General features: G+C 30.8%; 1 protein-coding gene across 1 annotated transcript in view; it reads left to right on the forward strand.

Moving 5' to 3' along the window:
* The first annotated feature begins 11,734 nt into the window (after positions 1–11,734).
* The window catches only part of LOC136969133 (zinc finger protein 664-like), a 68,057-nt gene continuing 53,669 nt past the window's right edge, over positions 11,735–26,122 (forward strand). The window contains exon 1 of the mRNA XM_067263226.1: positions 11,735–11,773. Coding sequence (XP_067119327.1) covers positions 11,771–11,773 — 3 coding nt within the window. The 5' untranslated portion in view covers positions 11,735–11,770. The remainder of the gene's footprint in view (positions 11,774–26,122) is intronic.

A 26,122-nucleotide genomic window follows, 5' to 3' on the forward strand; every position in this document is an offset into this window, starting at 1 on the left:
CAATGACGGCACGCCACTGGCTGAATTACACAATTGTTTTTACAAAACGATGAGTTTTCGTATATTATATATGTATATAATAATGTTATATTGTATTTATTATTTACATCTGTTTCATTTCATAAATATGTTTTATTGCAAGTGAATAACGTAATTGTATAACGTTTGAAATTTATTTAAGCCTTTTACTCTCTCATGAAAATTCTTTAATGAAAACTATAAACAAATAGTTTTGTTTACACGAGCAGGATTAATTTGTTTTCAATGAAATATAAATAGTATCTTTGTGTAGTTTCAAAACAATATATTTAAATAATAATTATATTTATAATTATTACCAGAAATGTTTACGTCTAAACTGTAATTATTAAATTTTTCAACAATTTTATGTATTAGCTTCCACCGACTTACAAGGATTTAAAAAAATTTGTGTGCGAGTTGTGCAAGAAACGATGTCAATCAGAATTCAATTTAGAACAACACATGAGACATCACACAAAAAAAAGGCCATTCCAGTGTGATGAATGCTCGGACAAATTTGCATACAAGTTCAGTTTGAAAACACACAGACTAAAAAAACATTCAACACAAGAAAAATTTACATCCCAGGTAAAAACAACATATGTTGTAAGAAGCAAGCATATTTCGAATAATGTATAATAAAAAATTATTTTTCTATCATATCAAAAAAGCATAATCATTCAGTCAACGAGTTAGATAATTATGCTTAATTTTGCTCATCAATCAGACAATTATAAACTGTGTGTAAATGCAATCTAATTAAATTCATAAAAATCAAAGCAGGGCATCGTTGGTAAATTTATTGTTTAATCCGGTACTTTACATAACGGCCATACCGTAATTCACCCAGTTTTCTCATATCAGCTACAAATCACTATTCAAAATCCAAATATACTGAAAATTTTCTAATTGCAGATGTGCTTAATTCGAAACAACACTTGTAATACAGTATTTGTTTATGATAATACCCCTTTATGATTTAATTTTCTTTTAGAGTGTACAGTATGTTAATTTGGATAGATTCACATATATCTATTAACTGACTATGTGATTTAAAACACATAAAGCGATTTAATTAATACTTGTTAAATTATTTCCACGAGTGATTGTAACTCAGTATGCTTGCCTTTCTATGCGTATTTTTCAATTGTATAGAAATTTCGAAAAAAAGACACGTCATAGCGTACTGCAAACTCGAAGCAGAATACTTCACAATCTCAGACGAACATTCCTGCTGAAATCTTGTCAACAGTAGTAACTCATGAGGAACGTGTTAAAAATAATGATGCAGAGAAAACTAGACATTCTTCTGAAACATTATTCCAATGTGATCAATGTTCCTTTAGTACAAATTGGAAGAAAAATTGGTTACAGCATAAGAACAGTCATAGTGATGACGCTTCATCCAATTCAATGGTAATTTATTTATTAACATTTGAACTGTTACTGATTACATAAAAAGTAATCGAGTAACTAGAAACCATCTAATCGTTATTTATTCGATTAATGAATTACATGTTTTTATTTGGAGAAATTAGCATCTAAAAAGATTTTCGCATTGTTGGAATTTTATAAATATGACAATAACATGCTGCGTACCAATTGCGTACAGTGTGAAATATTCTTATGGTAGCGTGTTATATGTTGATCTAGCAATAGTCTCTTTAATCCGAAAAATATTGACGGTAGACTGCCTCACATCTTATCAAGTTCCAAGAAACTCCTTTATTGCTTTATTGCCTGAATGATTCTTCTTTAACCCTAATATCCGAAGTATATTATATGATAAAAATAAGTTGAATTAAAGTATAATTTTCATAAAAAATTCTTTAATCTTTCTGTTTTTATGTCTGTTATGAATTTATAATTATTAGTGCATTTAACATTAGCAACATTAACAATCAAAACAGGTAGATATTTAATCAAGCTAATGTTATATCTAAGTAAAACACAATTATATATACAATTTAAATGTGAATTTCAGTAAAGTCATTCACGAATATGAAAACGCGTATATAAGAAATAATTGTTAACTGTCAATCTCTTATATTAATCGAAAGCTAAAAGTAAAATTCATTATTTATAATAAAATGCTTTCGTTCAAACAATAAATTTTTATTTTTAACAGGAAATTGAAGAAACAGAAGATCCGCCAATATTGACAGCAGTGGGCCTCATTAGCAGAAGCAGATTGGAGATGAACAGGAAAAAGAAATACATAAATTTGGATCAGCCATCGACTTCCAAATAAACGTTGCAAGTCAAATTTAAATTAAAATGAATTTTTTCAGCAAAATTTACATAATGTATTTTAAAAATTAAGTGTCAAATTAAGTTGAATTTTGGAATTTTCGAAATAAATTAATAAAACTGAACATAAAAGCAATTTATCAAAATTTGAATTTTGTTTTAATTTTTAATATCAGATTAAATAATAAACAATAAAATACTTATTGAAGAATTAATGATGTAGGAGAAACAACGTCTTATTCAGCTCTGTCGTGTCCAATCATAAAGCACGAAACATACATCAGACAAAGTTTTTATTTTAGGTCATTAGACAAGAAACAAAAGTTTTTTGAGATTAGCGGCGGGAGAGGGGGATCCCTAATTATAAGCGTCGAGTGGGGAGTGCGGTGAGTAAGTCGTTGAGGTATCAGCCGTCAAAGGACTTCATTATAAGTTAGCGAGAGAGAAAATTTACAACTAGCTCTGAGTACAATACCTCGTGGAGTCAAACCGATGCATCTTGATCCGGTTCATGAGAACATCCGGGAAGCGTTCCTGGATCTTGCGAGTTGCGACGGGAGACGGGAGACGTGACAAAAGACAAGAGAGTGGCGACAGACGGAAGCTTGTCTTCTTATTTCCGATCCGCGAGGCTCGAGTTCTAACCATTTTTATACGCGTTGAGCGTGGGAGAAAAGTCACTAAATATTCACACTATAGCGTACTCTTCCTCCTTTTTTGTAAAATTCTCTGACAACTGATATAGGGAATATTTTAATGAATTGTCAAAATTTATATATAATATTGATATTTTTAAGTATACATTGAAAAGCACTAACATCTTATTTCAAAATTCTTCTGCCACAGCGTACATCTACCAGAATTATAGACGTACCCATGAATAAGGCCATCCGGTGTAGAATCTATACAGATATTGCGATAGCTTGCTCTTATAATTTTTATAATGTTTTCTAGATATAAAATATAATATTTTTCTTGATTTTAGATAATATACATAATTATTAAAACTTTCATAATTTATTAAAACAACATAAATATGTTTCGAGCTTAACTACATAATTACGTAAGATCCACTTACATAATAAACACATTGTTTAGTTGTAATCTGATTGCCTAATTGCTAACTGCGCGCCAATTCTTTCGGTATCAGGAAAAAAAAAATAGTTTAACAGGCGCTCGGGTTTATTACCAAAATCTATGTTTTCTGTGCAATATATTGTTTTCACAATATAAATAACGTGCAATTTAATGTAAAATATTCATTATAAAAAGCAAACTGTCTAAGCTAGCAAAGGATGCTACATTTCTAATTTTTATCTTCCGGTAAAAGAAATTTTTTGTATTGTTTAATTTCCAAACATGCTTTACACAAAGAACTGCTTTAGGTTGTTCGAAAGAAAGTCGTATATATATAGACAAAACTATTTACTGTACCTTTACCAATCTACAGTGTTTAGCAGTGAATTGGTCTGTGCATAGTTTTTTCTTTTTTCTTTCATTAGAATCAACATCAGAATTCTTCTTGTGAAGAAAAAGGAATTATTCTGTTGTTTTTCTAACGCTTGTTTTTCTTTTATTAATAGGAATATGGAGACATTTTTTTTGAACCTGCATTTTAAAATCTTGTTCAAATGCAGTGTTTAAACAACGAATAAAAATTCTTATAATTATATTGGAAATGAACAAAAATAATTCAACTATTTAAGAGTATTATATTTAAATTTTCAATTTTTTATTGTTCTATATATTATATGTCAGTAACGTCCGGATAAAACATTTCGATGGCATTTCTCTAAAACATTCTCATTGGTGTATTATATACATAAAACAGTAAACAATTGATCACAAACACTAAAATTTTAATAGTTATATCTGAATAATATTCTAATCAGAATTGTTGATTTATTGAAAGCAGGATTTAAATTAAAATAGTAAGTGTAAAAATCTACAAATTATATTTTTGAAAATAATTGAAAAATATCTAAAAATAATATAGAAAATCAAACAGTTTATATCTATCTTGTTTTTTAAAATAAAACATAAATATTAATAATATCGACGTATTTTTTAATAGGCGGCTGTTTCAAGTGACAACCAAACTCTCATCGAATGCAAGATTTGTAGAAATCAATATTTTAACCAACAACTATTCGATGACCATCTGAAAAACAATCCTGCTTGCAGCAAATTAACATGTGACGTGTGTCTAAAACAATACATGTATATTAAGACATTGAAAATTCACAAGCGGAATCATTTAGATGAAAAGCCATTCAAATGTGATGAATGTGAATATTCTACAATAACCATGTCAAGTTTAACCACTTCAAGGCCTCTGAAGTGGACATTAATATGTCCCTCCAGTCTCCCGGGTAAGCCCGGAGGCTACATTCCCATGCAATGTGCTCAACAGTCTGACGTGGAGCACCACAGTCACACTTCGGGCTTGGAACCTTCTTCCATTTGAACAGAGACTCCCTACACCTGCCATGGCTCGTCCTGACACGGTTTAACGCAAACCAGGTTTTGCGAGGTAAGTCGAAACCCTGGACTTTTCCCCTATGACAGAACAGACCATACAAGAGGGACATTATTCCTGTTTCTGGTTTTTCGCATGATTTTCCAGGCTTTAAAATGGCTATTATTTTAGATTTCTTAAATTCTTGTGGAAGTATACCATTCCGGAGTATGTCTGTGAAAAATAGTGCTAGCCATGCTCTTGTGTTCTTGCCAGTATGTATTAAGAACTCAGGATGTATTCTGTCAAAGCCAGGGGCCGTGCTAGGTTTTAGTTTCTTCAGAGCCGTATCTATCTCTTCAACTGAGAAAGGTTGGGCATAGCTTGATACAGATGCTGCCTTTCTTTTCAGAGCTCTAAGTTGACGTTTCACAAATTTAGTGTGGTTTTTATCAAATTGTACTCGAGATTTAAAGATAATATGGTTGGCTATTTGGTCAGGTGTGACTTTGGGCTGTTCTTTAGTTAAGCTGTACTCCCTCCTAGCTTTCTAAGAAGGCTCCAAGCTGCTCGGCTGGAATGAATAAAGTTTAGATTTTCAACAGTGTTGATCCATTTTTGTCTGCAGGTGGTATCGAGACTGGACAGGAGTGCATTAGCAATTTCTGGGTCATTGTTCTCCTGAAACTCATTGAAGAGTATTTCACTCTCTTCTGTCCATCCAGGAATGTATTCCCTTCGAAATCCCCTTGGTATACTACACTTTGCAGCACACAGTACTGCTCCAATGAAACGTTTGTAGCCATTGCTTTTTGGTGGGATCCAACGTATGCACCTCTCTAGCTTAGTGGAGAACAGCTCCCAGTTAGCTTTTAAAAAGTTCCATCTTGGGTGAGGGGTAGATTTTATCAAAGGGATAGTGATGCCGATTTCAAGCAATACTGGCCTATGTTGGCTGTGTGGGAAGCCCTCAAGTACCCTCCTCATGATGGGCAGAGGGTGGCCTCTATCATCACAGCTCACAAAGCACAGATCTGGATTATAATCTCTTCTCCAGGCTGCTGATCTAAATGTACCTTTGTCCTTGGCATCAAATATCAATACTAGATTGTTTATTTCTGCCCATTCAGTGAGTCTCAAGCCACACTCATCGATAGTAGCATAGTTCCACTCTTCACTGTGGCTGTTAAAGTCCCCTACATAGATGAAAGGATGCACAGTGGAGGGTAGAACAATTTCTGGCCAGGGGAGACCAGGAGGCTTGTAGACATTTGTAATTGACACATTGTTCACTTTCGTTACGACCATGTGGATGTTTTCTTGTATGCCCTGTGATAGTAAGTTGACGTTTTTGATGGTATTGCGTACATATGTTGCGACACCATAAGAACTGTCATATGTTACGCCTATTGCAGTGAATCCCGGGATGTGGCATCTTTCTGGAACTGGTCTTCATTTGAGACACGTGTCTCTTCTACGGCAACCACATCAACATCGTTGTCCAACAACAATTTTGACAAATATTCACATTTTGCTTTGCTTATACCCTCTATGTTAAGCTGGCAGATCTGCATGGTGGTTCCGAGTACACGGGAGTGTGACCCTGAGCTTTTAAAAGAGCTGTTTTTGAAAGTTTGCGGTGTCATGTATGAGTAGCCAGGAAATCTTTTCAGATAGACTGGCTGCCAGAAGATTGCTGCTCGTTTAGCACCACCCAAGGGTCACGTGTAGGGTACTTAATGGTTAAACCTACGGACGTGAAGCACCACACAACCCCCATAATTTGTACTTATAATAAGGTAATGTAAAGAATTGAATATAGATGACACCTGCAAATAAAACTATAAATTAAACTTGAACTACAACTAAAAAGTTTCGTACAAAAAGTAACATATTTATTTCAGTATGGTTTATTTGGAAACAAAACACTGCACATAACGCAACCACGCTTCAGTAGGTGTGGCATTTAGCAGCAATTCTATATTGTACAATTGCCACCAACTAGTTAACTTGTTGTGGCGATGTAGGCATTGATTCGTTTTTTTACATAAACTAAGTGTGTTTCAACGAATGAGATCTTTGTTCACACCCCTTATTTATATATTTATCCACAAAACTCCTCCTTCTAATGATAAGTGTATGAGAGGCCCTTGTTTTGTTTATTAAACGACAAAATCCACGTTCAGATGCCTGTTGAGCTCAAGAAGATATATTATAGCGAAATGAATAACCTTTAACTTAACAGAAAATAAACGTAATGAAACATATAATTAACATAAATTTAATGATATAAAAATAGTTTTACTACTTACATGTAATAACAAAGAGAAATGAAAGCATAAGTGAAGATCCTTATTAATCTGTCACAATCTTTACGATGAATCGTCTCAAGTTGGGTTTTGTGACATCGAGAATGTCTGTAAGATGGTTCGAGGAAAGCTACATTTCCACACTCAACAAGTAAATACATACAGTTTATTTACACAACAAATATTTACAAGATGTACAGGTTCAACAACATTACGTATACTATGCAACACAGGTGTGGTGTCTCACGTCAGCTTGTCTGTCGGGGACTATTGGCCTCTCGGGAAAACTCCGGTCGGTTCGTGGAGGTGGCTCAACTACACAGCCTGTCCAGTCTCCGCACTTACCTGTCCCTGAGATCGTTGTCAGAGAACACTCTCTCTACGTTCAGCGGGCTGTCCTAAGTGCCTGAAACTACCGTGTTAACAGTCTCTTGCCCTTCTCCCCGTTTCTCTCGCATCCCTTACAATTTAAGGGATTCTACCGCGACAACTTGCGGCCAATCAGATTCTTCTTTTCCCCTGGGAGCTTCCAAAGACGTCCGCCCTACGCCCGACAACGTAGCTTACGTTCGCGTCCGTCCCTTGTTTACATTTCTTTTTTCCAAGCCGGCCGACACGTGTCAAACACATTGACCCCGAAACGGAGATGCTACTCCTTTGATCTTTCCGGCCGTTTATGGCCTCCACGCCAGGTGGGATTTATTATTTCGGTCGCGTGGCTTTTCGACCTAGGACGCTAAAAGCGGACCTTTACAGCATAAATTCATAAATTTGTACTTACAATAAGATAATGTGAAAAATTGAATATAGATGACACCTGCAAATAAAACTATAAATTAAACTTGAACTACAACTAAAAAGTATCGTACAAAAAGTAACATATTTATTTCAGTATGGTTCATTTTGAAACACGGCACTGCGCATAACGCAACCACGTTTCAATAGGTGTGGCATTTAGCAGCAATTTTATATTGTACAATTGCCACCAACCAGTTAACTTGTTGTGGCGATGTAGGCATTGATTCGTTTTTTTACATAAACTAAGTGTGTTTCAACGAATGAGATCTTTGTTCACACCCCTTATTTATAAATTTATCCACAAAACTCCTCCTTCTAATGATAAGTGTATGAGAGGCCCTTGTTTTGTTTATTAAACGACAAAATCCACGTTCAGATGCCTGTTGAGCTCAAGAAGATATATTATAGCGAAATGAATAACCTTTAACTGAATAAGCATGAACTTGGGTTTGTGGAGTGGAAATTTTCATGGAAGAAGCCGTGTCTTCTCGGAGATAGTTTTTCAGCTACAAACGTGTACAAATAATTATAATTATAAAGAATTATTCTCATCTATTTTTAGTCTGAGTTTAGTAAATTTATATGTAAATTTATCTTATATAATGAATATGCTTTGCTTTTCCTGGAAAAATCTTAAAATCTATATTTCTATATATTAAAAATATTTTTGATTATTGTAGCAATAGCCTTAAAAATTATAATATTTGATTAGCCCCATCTTTGACCAATAAAATTTCACAGAATATTTATAAGAATAGTAATAGTAATACAAATTGCCTTAAAAAGGCTGGTGTTGTATACAGATTGGAGTGTGATTGTAAGAATCCTTACATGTACTGCACCTGTGGAAAATATTTTAATTGTTTTTGTAAGTTGGTTTTGCAGGTTGTTTTATTTAATTTGGCTGTAACTTAACATGATGGTTACAATTTGTGTTTTGAATACAGGTTAAAGATGAAGAAGGTTTGCCCTCCACCTCCTATTTTAAGCATAATTTTGTAATTTACATAATGGTGAAAAGTAAGTGTTTTTATTTTTGCTATACTTTTTATGGTATATCATTGTCACGTTCTAATTTAGATTTCTTTGTTTGATTCGAACTAGCAGCGAGGAGGGATTGTACTACATTATACTAACCCGAAATGCGTATGTAGTTCAATTGTAAATAAAAAATATTTTTTGCTAACCAGAAATTGCTGTGAGATACGTCTACCAAAGTGTTTGTTTGAATTAGAGAGACGGATTAACATTGGAATCTACCATACAGCAAACCGATTATACATTATTATAGTGCACTCTTATTATAATAGTGTAAATAACATAAAAACAGAATCAAATATACACCATGGATACAATGAAGTGTGTTGATTCTACATTTAGCAATACATCCACCTCCGTCTAAAACCGATTGCATTATCACTATAGGTTGTATTATCTCTCTACGTCGGTTCAGAAAGCTGCAGTTTTTTATTTGTCAGAAAATACACATATCTATATAAAATATAACAAATTCACCGAGTGTTTTTAAAGAGGGTTTTTTATTTTTTTGAAAATATTGAACTTTATAAATTTTTGTAAACGTACATAATAATATTTTACAGTCCACAGTAATAAATGCTGATACATTATTCATAATCATATAATATTATCGTAAAAATAAAAGCATTTATATAAAACTTATAAAGATCTGTTTGCAATTATAAAGTCTTAGATGAGATATAGTAATAAAGTCATTTTAATCAAAACACAAACCATTTACTGTTAATTCACGCATAATACAATAGTTTAAATCCAATATTTGCTTGTGTATGTGGTATTTAATAGAATATTAAAATATAAGTGTAAGTTGATGAGGGTTTTATTAAAAGTTTTAAATATTCTTTGAAAATTTTATTCTCTTTCGATTGTATGGAAATTCAGTTATATTACGATAATTTAATAAGTAATTGCATCTTGATATTGTTGAATTTTGTGTTATTAACACGAATGAGGAGACATTTTCTTAGATAAATGTAACTTAATGTGCAAAACCGTAATAACACGTGATAAAATAATTTACAGAAAAAGTTAACTTTATTGTGCATTTTATTCAATATATCTGCAAAATCCTATAACTTTAGATAAAATATTTACGATTATTCAAAAATAAAGAATAACTCAACGTATAAATGTATAACACAGACATTAAGTTATTCATAAACCTTAATAATTACATGTGACCGGAAAGTCGGAGTCTCTTTGACCCCTTGTCAGGATGTGACACCACCGAGTCTTTCAGGACTTGTAAATCGTGACTGAGAGTTGTTACGTCACGCGAGCGGTCGCGGGTGAACGGTTACGTCCGGCGTGGAGGTGGAGGAAGGACAAACGAGGAAGTAAGTCACTCGGGATACTGGCTAAGTAACAAGAATAAATTTAATAAAAATAACAGAGAATACAGGGCGATGCATAGCTAACAGTTTTACCAAAATTTCTAAATACACGGAGAGAGAGAGAGAGTTTACAAACGTCCCGCGAGTTGATAAATACCTTGGATAGGAGATTGGCTGTCTACCAAAGTTTAAATGGTATCCACGAATTATAATCAACCGAGATACACACAGTCCACAAAATGTCCACGGTGTAAAACACTTCACACGGTCTTCTAGGTAGCAATTGGGCGTAGATCGAGGGTAAAAGTTCCGATGACCAGACGACGACTACCTGGATTTGTCGTCGTTCTCTCGTATTAATTTTCCTCTTGGGTTTTTTCCATGAGGGCAGTATCTCGTTGTTAAGGGTCGGGTGTCCGACACGTGAATTACTTCTAAAAGTTCCGGGTGAGTACATGGATCATCCTCAACGAGGAAACAAGTTCGGAAAAAATAATTTTTATGATTTTCAACAGATCTTTTCATTAAATGGTGGAGGTGAAACAATCGAAAAAATTTGATTGAACACCTTCGTCCATTCGTCTGTCACATAAAAATATACCAAAAAGTACTTTCAAAATAAAACTATTAATCAATTAATTATGTTAATATATAAGGTTCAAGTTTTTAAAACTATTTTAAAACAATTTTTTATTATTATTATATTGAAAAGACGATTTGAGAGGAAATCACAGTTAAGTAATTATTCCTTCATTGCAATTATTTAAAGTTTTGACTAAATTTATATTTTTTTAACATTAAGTATTAAATAGGCGGTTAGTTGGTTTTATTTCATCATATAAATCATAAATACGTTGATTTAATAAATGCGTAATATATATGCCTCAATACAACTGGTACAAATTCAATTATACGTCTAATTATATATAAAATTTTTTTAAAATATGATTAAACCGTTCATAGATATTATAGTTAATACATGAACTTTGTTCTTAATTATTAAAAGAAAATTTAAATTAATTTCAGCTTACGTCATCAGATTTATTACTACTGATTTTATTTATAGAAAGATTATGTGAACTTAAAGGTTTTTGCCCAATTCAACGAGTTACAGTTACTAATTTTAAAACAAACGTAACTTTCGTTACAATTAGCATTTTAATTTCATTATTGATAATGATATTATAACATATGATATAATACATATAATACTGTAATGGGACTATTTCTTTTATCATTTACGTTAAGAGTTCTGAGTTGTACGTAATCAATTAAATTATGCCATGTTAAATATTATTAATAAAGTATTATAATACATAAATATAAATCTTAGCGTATAAAATTTTATTAATTTAACTTAAAAAATCTTTATATAACAAGAAACACAAAAATCAACAAGTAGTTTATTTCGCTTGTATTTGTCTAAAACATTCTCATTGCTGCATTATTTTCTTAAAACAGCACAACAATTAATCACAAACAATAGAATTTTAATAGTTATTTCTGAATAATATTCTAACCAGAATAATTGTTGATTTATTGAAAGCAGGATTAAAATAAAAATGGTAAGTTTTAAAATCTACAAATTATATTTTTAAAAATAATAGAGAAAATCGAATAGTTTATATCGATCTCGTTTTATAAAATAAAGCATATAAATATAGTAATATCGGCGTATTTTTGAAAAGGCATCTTCTTCAAGTGACAGCAAAAATGTCATCGAATGCAAGGTTTGTAAAAATCAGTATACCAACCAACAACTATTCGATGAACATCTGAAAAACAATCCTGCTTGCAACAAATTAACATGTGACGTGTGTCTAAGACAATACACGTACAGGTCTGGATTATCAAAACACCAAAGGACTCATTTAAAAGAAAAACCGTTTAAATGTGATGAATGCGAATATTCTACGATAACCAATTCAATGTTAAACAGACACAAAATAACGCATTCACCGAAACAGTTTTACAAATGCGATTATTGCAAGTTTTTTACTGCATGGAAATGGAATTTGGACAGACATGTTTTTGGGAGTCATTATGCAGAGTTGTCCTCTACTGATAAAGTATGTATTTAAATACATTTTTCAAATTTTAAATCTAATAAATTACAAATAAACAGTATTATAACATGTAGTAAAACATGTAGTGTCATTTTATAACAGTGCAGTTTGTCAAGTTTTCGATTTTCTAGTATTTATCACAGATTTTCATTTTGTTTTTTTCCTTTACTCACAAGCATTCTAACTGCTTAGTTCAAACGAAAAGATTAATATACATAACATAGAGGTATAAAAGCACGTCTAAGTTCCTAAAAGTTTTTTTAAAATGATTTAAACGCCATATGAAATCTTCCATGGTCAATGTAACGAATGTACAGTACATTCATAAACATTTTATTGTCTAAAAAAATCTTTTTTCAGTATTTTTCAATATTGAATTATTTTAATTATAAATTACACCAGCGATTCCCAACCCAAGGTACGCGTACCCCTAGGAGTACGCGATAGGTTGTATAGGGGTACAAAAAATAATTTATTATGTATCACATTATTAATAGTATTGAAAAATTAGTAGTAAATATTGTTCCTTGCAACAATCACAAACTTTATTATACATTTCAAAATGCAAAAATAGAAATAAAACTTTGTGCTGCGGATTGTACGATAAAACAGATCAATAAATGTTGCGCAGTTAGTCAATGGTAGTGGGGATACCATTATGCCTGATTAGTGATTATGCTATGAACTTTTGATGGTGAGGTACGTTACCGTTATTATCATTAGCTCTCAACAATAACCCCACGTGTTGTTTGAAACAGTATTTTTTTCTTTATTAAAAGTATTTTTTATTTTTAGCAAAATAAAGGACATAGCTAGTTTCTCTAGATTTTCTCTACAAGTAGTAATTTTTGCATGACTTATTCAGTGTTTTTATTAATTTTTTATTGACAAGAATATGTCTTGTTTATAAAATCGTACTGCCTGCTGTGTTACCAGCTTACAGGTATGAAGGAGTAGCAGAAGTTGCAAATTGACACAGAGTATTAGGTGCCCAAATCATGCGCGCGTAAAGAAACCAGACTTGTAGGTACTCATGGGACTAAGAACCAAGTCAAAACAAAATTCAAAATGGCTACACTCTCTACAAACAGACAGTGCGAGATTTCCGCATGCGTTGCTCGTTGGGAAGTTGGAAATGCCACTGGGGGTACGATGATGAAAAAAGGTTGGAAACTGCTGAATTACACAATTGTTTATACAAAACGATGAGTTTTCGTATATTATATATTATACATGTATATAATACTGTTATATTGTATTTATTATTTACATCTGTTTCATTTCATAAATATGTTTTATTGCAAGTGAATAACGTAATTGTATAACGTTTAAAATTTTTTTGAGCCGTTTACTTTCTGATGAAAATTCTTTAATGAAAACTATAAACAAATAGTTTTGTTTACACGAGCAGGATTAATTTGTTTTCAATAAAATATAAGTAGTATCTTTGTGTAGTTTTAAAACAATATATTCAAATAATAATTATATTTTTAATTATTACTCGAAAAGTTTACGTCTAACGTATAATTATGAAATTTTTTAAACAATTTTATGTATTAGCTTTCACCGATTTACAAGGATTTAAAAAAATTTGTGTGCGAGTTGTGCAAGAAACGATGTCAATCAGAATACAATTTAGAACAACACATGAGACATCACACAAAAGAAAGGCCATTCCAGTGTGATGAATGCTCGGACAAATTTGTATACAAGTTCAGTTTGAAGAGACACAGACTAAAAAAACATTCGACACAAGAAAAATTGACATCTCAGGTAAAAACCACATATGTTGTAAGAATCAATTATATTTCGAATAATGTGTAATAAAATATTATTTTTCTATCATATCAAAAATGCATAATCATGCAATCAACGAGTTAGATGATTATGCTTAATTTTGCTCATCAATCAGACAATTATAAACTGTGTCTAAATGCAATCCAATTAAATTCATAAAAATCAAAGCAGGGCATCGTTGGTAAATTTATTGTTTAATCCGGTACTTCACATAACGGCCATACCGTAATTCACCCAGTTTTCTCATATCAGCTACAAATCACTATTCAAAATCCAAATCTACTGGGAATTTTCTAATTGCAGACGTGCTTAATTCGAAACAACGCTTGTAATACTTGTTTATGATAATATCTCTCTATGATTTAATTTTTTTTACAATGTACAGTATGTTAATTTGGACAGATTCACATATATCTATTAGCTGACTATGTGATTTAAGACAAATAAAGCGATTTAATTAATACTTGTTAAATTGTTTCCTGGAGTGATTGTAACTCAGTATGCTTGCCATTCTGAGCGTATTTTTTAATTGTGTGTCAGAGCAGTGTGTCGCTGGTATATTTAATGTTTGATGCGGTATTTTACATAACGGCCATACCGTAATCCACCAATTTTTCTCTGATCAGCTGCAAGTCACTATTCAAAATCCAAATCTACTAAGAATTCTCTAATTGCAAATAACTTGAATTTGAAACAACACTTGTAAATTGATTTCATTATAATATCCATCTATAATTTAATTTTCTTTAGTACAATGTACAGTATGTTTCTTTAGACAGATTCACACATAACTATGAATTTGAATATGTGATTTCATATATAAAGCGATTTAGTAAATGTTTGTTAAGTTTTACTATCAAATGATTGTAAATCACTTTGCTTGTGGCACTGAGGTTTCTCTAAGTAAAGTAAAATTTTACCTTTTCGGAAATCATTGTGAAAAAATGCATGTAATCATCTACTCTATATGATTATCGCCTTGGAATTCAGATCTGAACATTGAGTGCAATTTAAAAACTAAGAGAAAAACTCTAAATAGAATTGTCTAGTTAATTGTATTTTTCAATCCTGTAGCAATTTCAAAGAGAAGACACGTCACAGCGTATTGCAACCTCTGGACAGAATATTCCGCAATCTCATGTGCACACTCCTATGAAAATCTTGTCAACAGACGTAACTTATGAGGAACATGTTAAAGACAATGATGGACAGAAAACTGCACATTCTTCTGAAACGATATTCCAATGTGATCAATGTTCCTTCAGTACAAACTGGAAGAAAAAGTGGTTAAATCATAAGCTCAGTCATACTGCTGACACTCAACCCACTTCAATGGTAATTTATGTAAAATTACAATTCTTACTGATTAAGGAAATAGTAATCGATTAACTATAAACCATGTAATTAGTATTTAATCGAGTAATAAGTGTATGATTTTATTTGGGGAACTGAGCATTATAAAAACATTTTTACATTGTCGGATTTTTAGAAATATGAGAATAACCCGTTGCGTACCTGTTGTGAACAGTGAAAAGTATTTTTCCTACGCTTTACTTTCGAATTATAGTTTATAATAAAAAATAAGATAGATTAAAAGAAAAAATGCCGAAACAAAAATATTCAGTGATATATCCTTTCTGTTTTTTATCAATGAACGCTCGTAATACAGATTTACATTCCGTAAATACTTCTATAACTTGAAAATACGGCAATACTTTATGCTTTTCCAACTGTAATATTTACGACTTTCAAGTTTTAAAGTCAGACAATAAAATCAGTAACTGATTAACTATTTAAGATATATAACGTATAAGTTCATTAATAAATTTTTAGTCTATGTGTTTTTCTGTCAGTTATGGATTTATTATTATTAGAGCATTTAAAATTAGTTACATTAACATATCAATACAGGCGGATATTTGATCACGGTAACCTTAAATCTGTTAAACACAATTATATATTCAATTAAATTGTTATTTTTCACAGGAAATTGAAGAAACAGAGGATCCAGAAATATTGACAGCAGTTGGACTGATTAGAAGAAGCAGATTGGAGATTGTTAAGGAGAAAGAGAAATACTTAAATTTGGATAAGCCGTCAACTTCAAAATAAACTTTAGAAGAAGAATTTAAATAAATATGTATTTCTTTCTCCAAAATTTACATAACTTATGTTTAAAATTAGGTACTAAATTAAGTTGAACTTTGAAATTTTCGAAAAAAATGTATGAAACTTCGTAAAAATAAAGGAAATTTTTTTAACATTTGAATTTTGTTTTAATTTGTAACGAGCGTATAATAAATAATTAAAATAGTCATTGAAGAATTAATGATGTAGAAGAAACAAAGTCTTTTTCAGTTTTTCAGTGAGATAAGGTATATCTGCATAGATTAAGAATCTAGCTGGGTATTAATTAAGAAATTCATGTTATAATAAAATGTTTATATCTTTACAAGAGATTGTATAAATTATGTGAAAAGTATGTTTTCGTAAATATTGCGTTTTTAGAAATATTATTGGACTGTAATTTGAAAAACATTGTTGACCTATAAATTTTCGACTGATGTATGTCTGTATGTTTGCCTATCTGTCCTCTCTAACTCTCGAGATTTTAGTTGGTTACATAAAGGAGAATACTAGAGTTGGAAATATTCGGTGTAGAAGGACTAGATTAACTATATATGAACGTCCGGTTTAGAATGGAAGGAACGTTATTTCGAATCACACCTTTTCCCCCTACGAAGTTAGATACATGACGGGCACAATTCTGTTGCTAAGAGGAAAAGAATTATGTACAGAAATAAAACAACCACTAAAAAATTGAGAAGATTGTGACCAAAAGTTGCATTGTGCATTGTCACAATAAATAACCGATCGTTAGAATTAGTTTGATTTATTTGATACTGCAACACCATATGTGAGCGATTGAAGGAGGGATGAATCCCTGAAAACAGTTATGATAAGCTCGATCTATTGAGGTGAAAAAACCTGAAAAATTCTACGTGGTCGGCCCATGCCCAAACCCACAATTACCTATCTACAAGTGTTGAATGGTTTTATTTACTCGGCTACTGGAGGGTGCGTTTAGAATTAGGAAAGTATTGTTCAGAAATAAAAAAACCCGAGTCGGTAGATGGCGAAAATTAATTACTTATAGACGTTTTACGGGGTAACATTTTCGATTGCACACAGACATGTGCTATCTGCTTCCTGTGTCAGAAATAATGTACTGAGTAAGTACTGTTTCTGGTTGTATCGTTGACACAGTAATTAAGTAAATGTAACATATAGGTTTTTTAAAATATATATATTTTTTGTAAGAATTATATTTAGTTTCTAATTTTGTTAAATTGTTACGCCAAAAGAAGGCGCTACGTGAAAATCATAAAATATCGAATGTGAATAAAAATTAATTGATTTACAGAAATCCAATATGTATTTTCGAATGGAATGTACGCCATTATCTAAGTTAAGAAAATTTAAACGAAATTGCCGAGATTTGTAGCAATTGGTCAAACTGCCCGGAAGTGTATAGCGAACAAACATTTAAACTAATATTCTGATTCATACAGATAGATTTATGTTATTGTAAATTTAATATGTAAAATATAATTTATAAATAGTCACGCAATTTTTATCATAAGCATTAAAAAGTGGATCTGGAAAGAATCCTGGCAGGTTTCTTCCTCATCATATGGCTTCTCTATTGTGTGCCTGGTTGAACTCGTGTTAAGATTTAAAAAGTTTGTCAAGATGTAAAAAGCAAGAATATGCTGGCAAAAAGTGTAAAAATAACGAAGTAGATGTCAATCAAACAAACTATTATTACATTTGTTATCGAAAAGTTATAATTAGTTTTAGTCAAATATTTTTATTTATAATGAATTTTGTAATAATTAGATGATATAAACAAGTAACTGATTGAACGTAATCTTTAACACCTGCATACATACAGTGCATGGCCCACCATTGGCCGAGCGATCTTCGTACCCTAAACACTGGGAGTTTGGTGATGGGTTTGCGTGACGCTCGGACATGCTGGCCACGTGAAATCATACGGGTTTCCTTCACGCCTAAATAGAGGTCAGTGTTTCTTAAAAGACCTGCCGGAAGGCATCCCCTAGTCAGATCGCGCAATAGTTGCGTTGCCAGAAACAAACATACAGAACATACAGATGTATATATCGTCATACACAAATCCAAAAAATGTAAGCAGCAGGCAAAATGAGACTAGTTATACAAATTAGTGATATAACGAATAGTATATTCGGCCAGGAGCGTGGCCGAATATTCGGTATTCGGCCAAACTATTCGGCTTGATTAATGCACATATAAAAATTAGCGCGCAAACCTCATTATGCAAGGATCGCAAACCCTGCTCTCTATTGGCCCGATGTCACTACGATTTTTTCTTCCAGTAGGTCTAAATTATTTAAGTTTATTAATTAAATTATGATTATTAAAGTTAATATGAGATAGAGCCTAACGTCTACCTCTAATGCCAAATTGGTTTATAATTTATGTAATAGCCGTAAATAGCCCGATATGATTCGGCAGTTGTTGGTATTTAGATGTAAGTTATAACTTATAAGTTGTTTTATTTGCAATCGATCTTTTAAACTCTAATTAAGCAGTAAAATTTTATTTTTACTACGTATTTGTAGAATGAATAGTACCCTAAGAATATATACTTTAGTGGGGACATATGGTCTAGTTTCTCCCCAGATGTGAAACAGTTCAAATACATTATTGGGGGGTTTCTATTTGTGAAGTTTTGTGATATTTTGTTGCTATTGTTTTTGTCAATATTTTTAAAATTAACATGATTTCAAATGTTATCTATTGCATATAATGAGAAATGTTCATTCTTTGCTTTATATATAAAATAAATTATATAGTAGTTACTCATCTTCTAGAAATAAATAATTATTTCATTAAATACGATAAGTTTCAATAAAACGTTTCGTAAATCATTTTAAAATATCATAATAAATATTAAAGTATACGCGAATACGAATCTAACATAACTAACTAATTAATAACACTAATGCCCGATACATTCTAACCTACATGCCATCAATGCCATAAGATATCGGGCTAGATAAAGGCTATAATATTATTTTAATTACGAAATAATTTACTAGAGTAAGACGCTATTTCTTATTAACTTTAATAATTATAATTTAATGCTTAGCATTAATAAAAGTTTCCAAAATGATTAATTTACTGTGTTTTTGTTATTTCTTACTCCTGCTTTTAGGTATTCGGTATTCGGCCGAATAGTGATTTACATATTCGGTATTCGGTCGAATAGCGAAAAATAGGTCGAATAGGCCGAATACTGGGTAGTGACCGAATATTCGTTACATCACTAATACAAATCATACTTTCAGCAACTTTCTGCAAACCTTCCTTTTCGGATAAACCTATTTCACATCAGATACACTCATGCCTTTTCTAGCATGTTTCCTCATATTTTGTTTGACTCAACAGCTTAGTTATGTCAGACACTCATCAACTTGTTTTAATGAAGGCTTTCTTGATCTTCACTTACCACGCTTATTATTCACCTTTCCTCTCTTCGAAAATAATTCTCAATGTGGCTAAACCACGATAAAATCTTCTTACTCAACTTTCAAATTCCAGAAGTCAAATTTTTAAAAGCATTTCTCAAACTAAAACATTATCAAAAACACTATTCCGTTATGAAATACAGTCAAGTCCGCATAAGTCTTCACCCGGATAACTCGACACCGTCGGTTGAATAGTCAATTTTCTGTTGTCCCGGCCGACTTACATAGGCATTAATGTTATTAATGTTGAAAAACTCGGTTTACACGACATAGTTTAACTTGTCACCACTGCATAAATCAACATACTTTTTCTGTTTCACACTTGTTTAGACGTCTGATAAGTCGACTCCCCTCCTGAAAAATAAGTTCACACCACAAAGCTCACTGTACGGTGTGAACTCATTTTTTTTCAGTATTTATCATGTAGTTTTTAATTATTCGCAATTAAGAGAGATTATAAGAAGATTACTGTAGTTTACTTTATTTTGCATATTTAACAATGCATTTCGGATTGGTAATTTTCCACTCCTCTTCAGGCTCACCCGGCTTTAGCGTTTAACATTGTTGTCTATAACATAACGAAAAAAAGGATAGTTTATGTGAATATACTTTTGTTCTCCAGAATGATGCATACTTTTTCATATTCGTTGTTTAAAGAATACTGTGAAAGAATGCTCAAACAAATTATCTCCTGTCTGAAGAAAATTCTTTATTTTTACCCAACACTTAAACCTACTCCTGTAAACTATAACACTTGTTTATAGTTTTGATTACAACAGTTTTGATCGGAGAGAAAAAGGCTCACATAAAATGCAAATAGTACAACAATTACTGTTATTCACTTGCAGCAAAAACTAATTTATACAATAAAACAGATGTAAATATTATATATATATATATATATATATATATATAATGTATAATATACGGAATCTCACAGTTTTTAAATGCAATTGTGTAATGTATGATCAGCATGAATAAATATTGAAAATTCTGTCAAAAAAATTAGTTTTGAAAATACAAAATTCGTGTAAATGTTCTGGTAAGAGTATCGTGATACTCTCGCCAGCACATTTATATCGTGACCCATCTCCTGCCAGTTGTCACTAATGTTTAAACACTAGTTGTCACTAATATTTAAAGTAGTAGTATATTCGACTATCATCGTATCAACTAAAACGAAATATTTTTAAATATCTATAGAGGATTCGATAATTAATTAAACACAATAACTTATTTAATTAGATTTAAAATGCCCGACAGTTTCCCACAACTATAATATAAAACAATGTATTTTTTTGTTTGTCCAATCATTTAAAGTAAAAACTAAGTTTGGTTTATGTTTGTTCCTGATTATGGGATGCAGAAACACCTTGTCTCACTGAGAAACTGAAAAAGACTTTGTTTCTTCTACATCATTAATACCTCAATAACTATTTTAATTATTTATTATACGCTCATTATAAATAAAAACAAAATTCATATTTAAAAAAAATTTCCTTTATTTTTACGAAGTTTTATGAATTTTTATCGAAAATTTCAAAGTTCAACTTAATTTGATACTTAATTTTAAACATAAGTTATGTAAATTTTGGAGAAAGAAATACATATTTATTTAAATTCTTCTTCTAAAGTTTATTTTAAAGTTGACGGCTCATCCAAATTTAAGTATTTCTTTTTCTCCTTCAACATCTCCAATCTACTTCTGCTAATCAGTCCAACTGCTGTCAATATTTCTAGATCTTCTGTTTCTTCAATTTCCTGTGAAAAACAACTATTTAATGTTTGAACGAAAACACTTTATGTAAGATAATTGATTTTTCTTTCAGTTTCCGATCAATATAAACGATTGACAGTAAACAGTTCTTTCTTATATACGCGTCAATAATACTTTTATATTCGTAAATTACTTTACTGAAATTCACATATAAATTGTATATTTAATCATGTTTAACTTAGATTTAACATTAGGTTGATTAAATATAGACTTTCTAGATAAATCTAGATCCTTCTTATGTTAGTAATGTTGATTACAACAAATCATAATGAGTTCATAAAAAATCTAAAAACAAAGTTTAAAGGTTTATTTATGAATTTTATACTTTACACTCGTATATTTTATACCTTAAATAGTTAATAAGTTACTGATTTTATTGTCTGTTTTTAAAATCGAAAGACGTAAACATTACGGTTGGCAATTAATGAAGAATTACGGTATTTTTATGTTAGCGAAGTATTTCTGAAATATAAACCAGTATTTATCATTTATACGTTTATTTATAAAGGATAGAGGAATGCATTACTCAATATTTCTGTATCGGTAAATTTTCTTCTAATCTAACTTATTTTTTATTATATACTATACTTCAGAAGTCAGGCGTAGACAAGAATAGTTCACACTGTACACAACAGGAACACAGCATGTTATTCCCATATTTACAAAAATCCGACAAAGAGAAAATCTTTTTCTCATGATCTTTGGTACAAATGAAATCATTTAATCACTAATCGATTATAGTTAATCGATTACTGTTTCTTTAATGAGTAAGAGTTGTTATATTACATAAATTACCATTGAAGTGGGTTGAGCGTCATCAGTATGACTGTACTTATGATGTAACCAATTTTTTTTCCAATTTGTACTAAAGGAACACTGATCACATTGGTATAATGTTTCAGATGAATGTGCAGTTTTCTGTCCATCATTGTCTTTAACATGTTCCTCATGAGTAACTCATGATGACAAGATTTCAGTAAAAGTTTGCACATGAGATTGCGAAATATTCTGTCCAGAGGATTCAATACACTGTGACGTGTCTTTTCTTTGAAATTGCTAAACAATTGAAAAATACAATTAACTAGACAATTATAGTTAGAGTTTTTCTCTTACTTTTTAAATTGCACTCAATGTTCAGACCTGAATTCTAAGGCAATAATCATATACGGTAGATGATTACACGCATTTTTTCACAATGGTAAATACCGAAAAGGTAAAATTTTACTTTAATTAGAGAAACCTCAGTGCAACAAGGAAAGTGAGTTACAATCACCCGATGGAAACAATTTAACAAGCATTTACGAAATCGCTTTATATATCTGAAATCACATATTCAATTTCATAGTTATATGTGAATCTGTCTAAAAAAAACATACTGTACATTGTACTAAAGAAAATTAAATCATACAGGGAGATTATAATAAAATCATTCATTTACAAGTGTTGTTTCCAATTCAAGATATGTGCAGTTAGAAAATTCTTAGTAGATTTGGATTTTGAATAGTGATTTGCTGCTGATCAGAGAAAACTAAGTGGATCACAATATGGCCGTTATGTAAAATAGCGCATCAAACATTAAATATACCACGAACACACGGCTCTGATTTTTATGATTTCAATTAGGTTCTATTTGTGCCCAATTTATAACCGTCTGATTTATGAACAAAAGATAATCCTATAACTCTTTAATTGAACGATAATGATTTCTTGATATAAGTAAAACAGATAGAGATATAATTTTTTATAACAGAATATTCGAGATATAATTGCTTTTTAAAGCATATGTTTTTGTTACCTGAGACGTAGGTTTTTGTGTTGAATGTTGTTTTAGCTTGTGTCTTGTTAAATTTCCTTTAATTGAGAATCTTTTCGGGCAACTGTCACACTGGAATGGACGTTCTCCTGTGTGTGTTTTCCTATGTTTTTTTAAAGCGTATTCTGAGTCAAATGGTTGCTTGAACACCTCGCACGCGTGTTTTTTCAAATCCCTGTATCTCGGCGGAAGCTGTTTCATAAAATTGTTTAAAAAATTTAATAATTATACTTTTGATATGAAATTTTCCAGTATAAATTAAAAACATTCTAAAACATTAAATTAAAATTTATTCTAATAAATGGTTTTGAAACTACGTAAGGAAACTATTTATATATTACTTATAATAAGTTAAATTTGTTCCTGTAAACTATAACATTTGTTTATAGGTTTGATTATAACATTTCATCTGAGAAGTAACGGCTCACATAGAAAGCAGACATGTTATTAATATGCAGCAAATATTAATTTATACAATAAAACAGATGTGAATAATAAATACAATATAAAAAGTATATTATATGTATAGGCCATCCTTTATACATCGCATGTATATATATAATGTAGAATGTAATGCTTAGTATACGAAATCTCACCGTTTTGTTTAAACAATTGGTAATTTATGATAACTTTAATATTGTAAACTTTGTCAAAGTAATTATTTTTCAAACAATAAAATTTGTAAAAATGTGCTTGAAAAAATATCGTGACACTCTCCTAATAATATTTCATGCGGAGTTTAATTTGCTTTTAAGGAGGTTCTATAAAGTCAGACGTGCTTCTGTACCTGTACTATGTGTATATTAAACTCGTTGTTTTAATTAAGCAGTGTATTAGTTTACTCGGTTACCACACGTTGCACAGACTACAATCAGAATGCTTGTGAATGAAGAAAGAAAACCGAGTAAAAATCTGTGATAAATACGAGTAAATCGAGCACTTTCCACACCGAATTGTTTTGAGATAACACTACAAAATCTACAACATTTTATGAAATTGTTGTTGATGATTTATTACGTTAATGGTTAGCAAAAATATATCGAAATACCTACTTCATCAGTAGAGGACAATTCTGTATAATGATTCAGAAAAAGATGTCTGTCCAAACTATATTTCCATGAAGTAGAAAAATCGCAATAATTGCACTTTAATAACTGTGTTCGTGAATGTCTTATTTTGTGGCTGTTTAAACTTGACATGGTTATTGTAGAATATTCACATTTGAACGGCTTTTCTTCTAAATGATTCCGCTTGTGAATTTTCAACGTCTTAATATACATGTATTGTTTTAGACACACGTCACATGTTAATTTGCTGCAAGCAGGATTGTTTTTCAGATGGTCATCGAATAGTTGTTGGTTAAAATATTGATTGCTACAAATCTTGCATTCGATGAGAGTTTGGTTGTCACTTGAAACAGCCGCCTATTAAAAAATACGTCGATATTATTAATATTTATGTTTTATTTTAAAAAACAAGATGGATATAAACTGTTCGATTTTCTATATTATTTTTAGATATTTTTCAATTATTTTCAAAAATATAATTTGTAGATTTTTACACTTACCATTTTAATTTAAATCCTGCTTTCAATAAATCAACAATTCTGGTTAGAATATTATTTACGAATAATAAATTAAATTTTATTGTTTGTGATCAATTGTTTACTGTTTTAATTAAATAATGCACTAATGAAGATGTTTTAGTAAAATTCCAACGAAATGTTTGATCCTGACGTTACTGACATGTAATACAATAATAAAAAATAAAAATTTAATTATAGTTCTTTTAAATATTTGAATTACTTTTATACTTCTCAAATATAATTATTAAAAACTTTCCTTCGTTGTTTAAACACTGCATTTCAACAAGATTTTTAGAACATCGACTGTACATAATAAATAATTATTGAACTCATTTAAATAACTTTTATTAGGAAATTTACTTTGTCATTTTATTAAAACTTTGTTTAAAAAAACAAATCGAATTATATAACAATTAAATCCAAAAATGATTAACTTATGTCTTAATATTTTGCCTGGAAAATCAGTCTTTTATTAAAAAATATAATTATGTATTATTTAAAAAAACAATTATATTTATATTTTGTATAATATGATAGAATTCATCTGCTTTGAGAAGGACAGCGTCATACTATACAAAAGACTTAAAAGGAATAAAAATAAAGTGATTGAAGTTGTAATAATTTAATTGAAAATATTGTTATACAATTAAGGTAAGATTCAGTTTACGTAACATTTGCACTACCACTTTATAAAAATCTAAGTAATATTTTAAATGGTAATATAGAGATACAAACTAAGTAGCTAAATAATCAGAATGACGTATTAAACTTTAACTTTTTAAGATTTTTAATACTTTTAGAGAATTTAGTTTCCAATAAATAGAAGTAACACCCGTCCTAGTAACAAGGAAAATGTTTTATTGAGAGATTTCTGTTGTTTAATCAAAATTACTACAAGCATTAAAAACCTTACAGCGCAGAGCCCAAACGGTTAGGACTTGAAAGTTGAAATATGGTACACAGTTAGTGTAAGTCACGAGAACGCACACTAAGATGGAATTTTTTGAAATTCCTCCCCACTGGAGAGAGGGACAGGAATAAGGCTTAACACTTCCATCAACAATAGAAGTGTTAGGTAACAATGGAAGTGAAGAACCTTATTAATCCGTCACGATCTTTACGATGAATCGTCTCGAGTTGGGTTTTGTGACTGGAGAATGTCCGTAAGATGGTTCGAGGAAAGCTACACCTCCACACTCAACAAGTAAATATATACAGTTTATTTACACAACAAATATTTACAAGATGTACAATGTTCGACAACATTACATACGCTATGCAACAAAGATGTGGTATCTCACGT

The sequence above is a fragment of the Centruroides vittatus genome, unplaced genomic scaffold (genome assembly GCF_030686945.1).
Source record: "Centruroides vittatus isolate TY-2023 unplaced genomic scaffold, ASM3068694v2 contig_1739, whole genome shotgun sequence".
NCBI lineage: Eukaryota > Metazoa > Arthropoda > Arachnida > Scorpiones > Buthidae > Centruroides > Centruroides vittatus.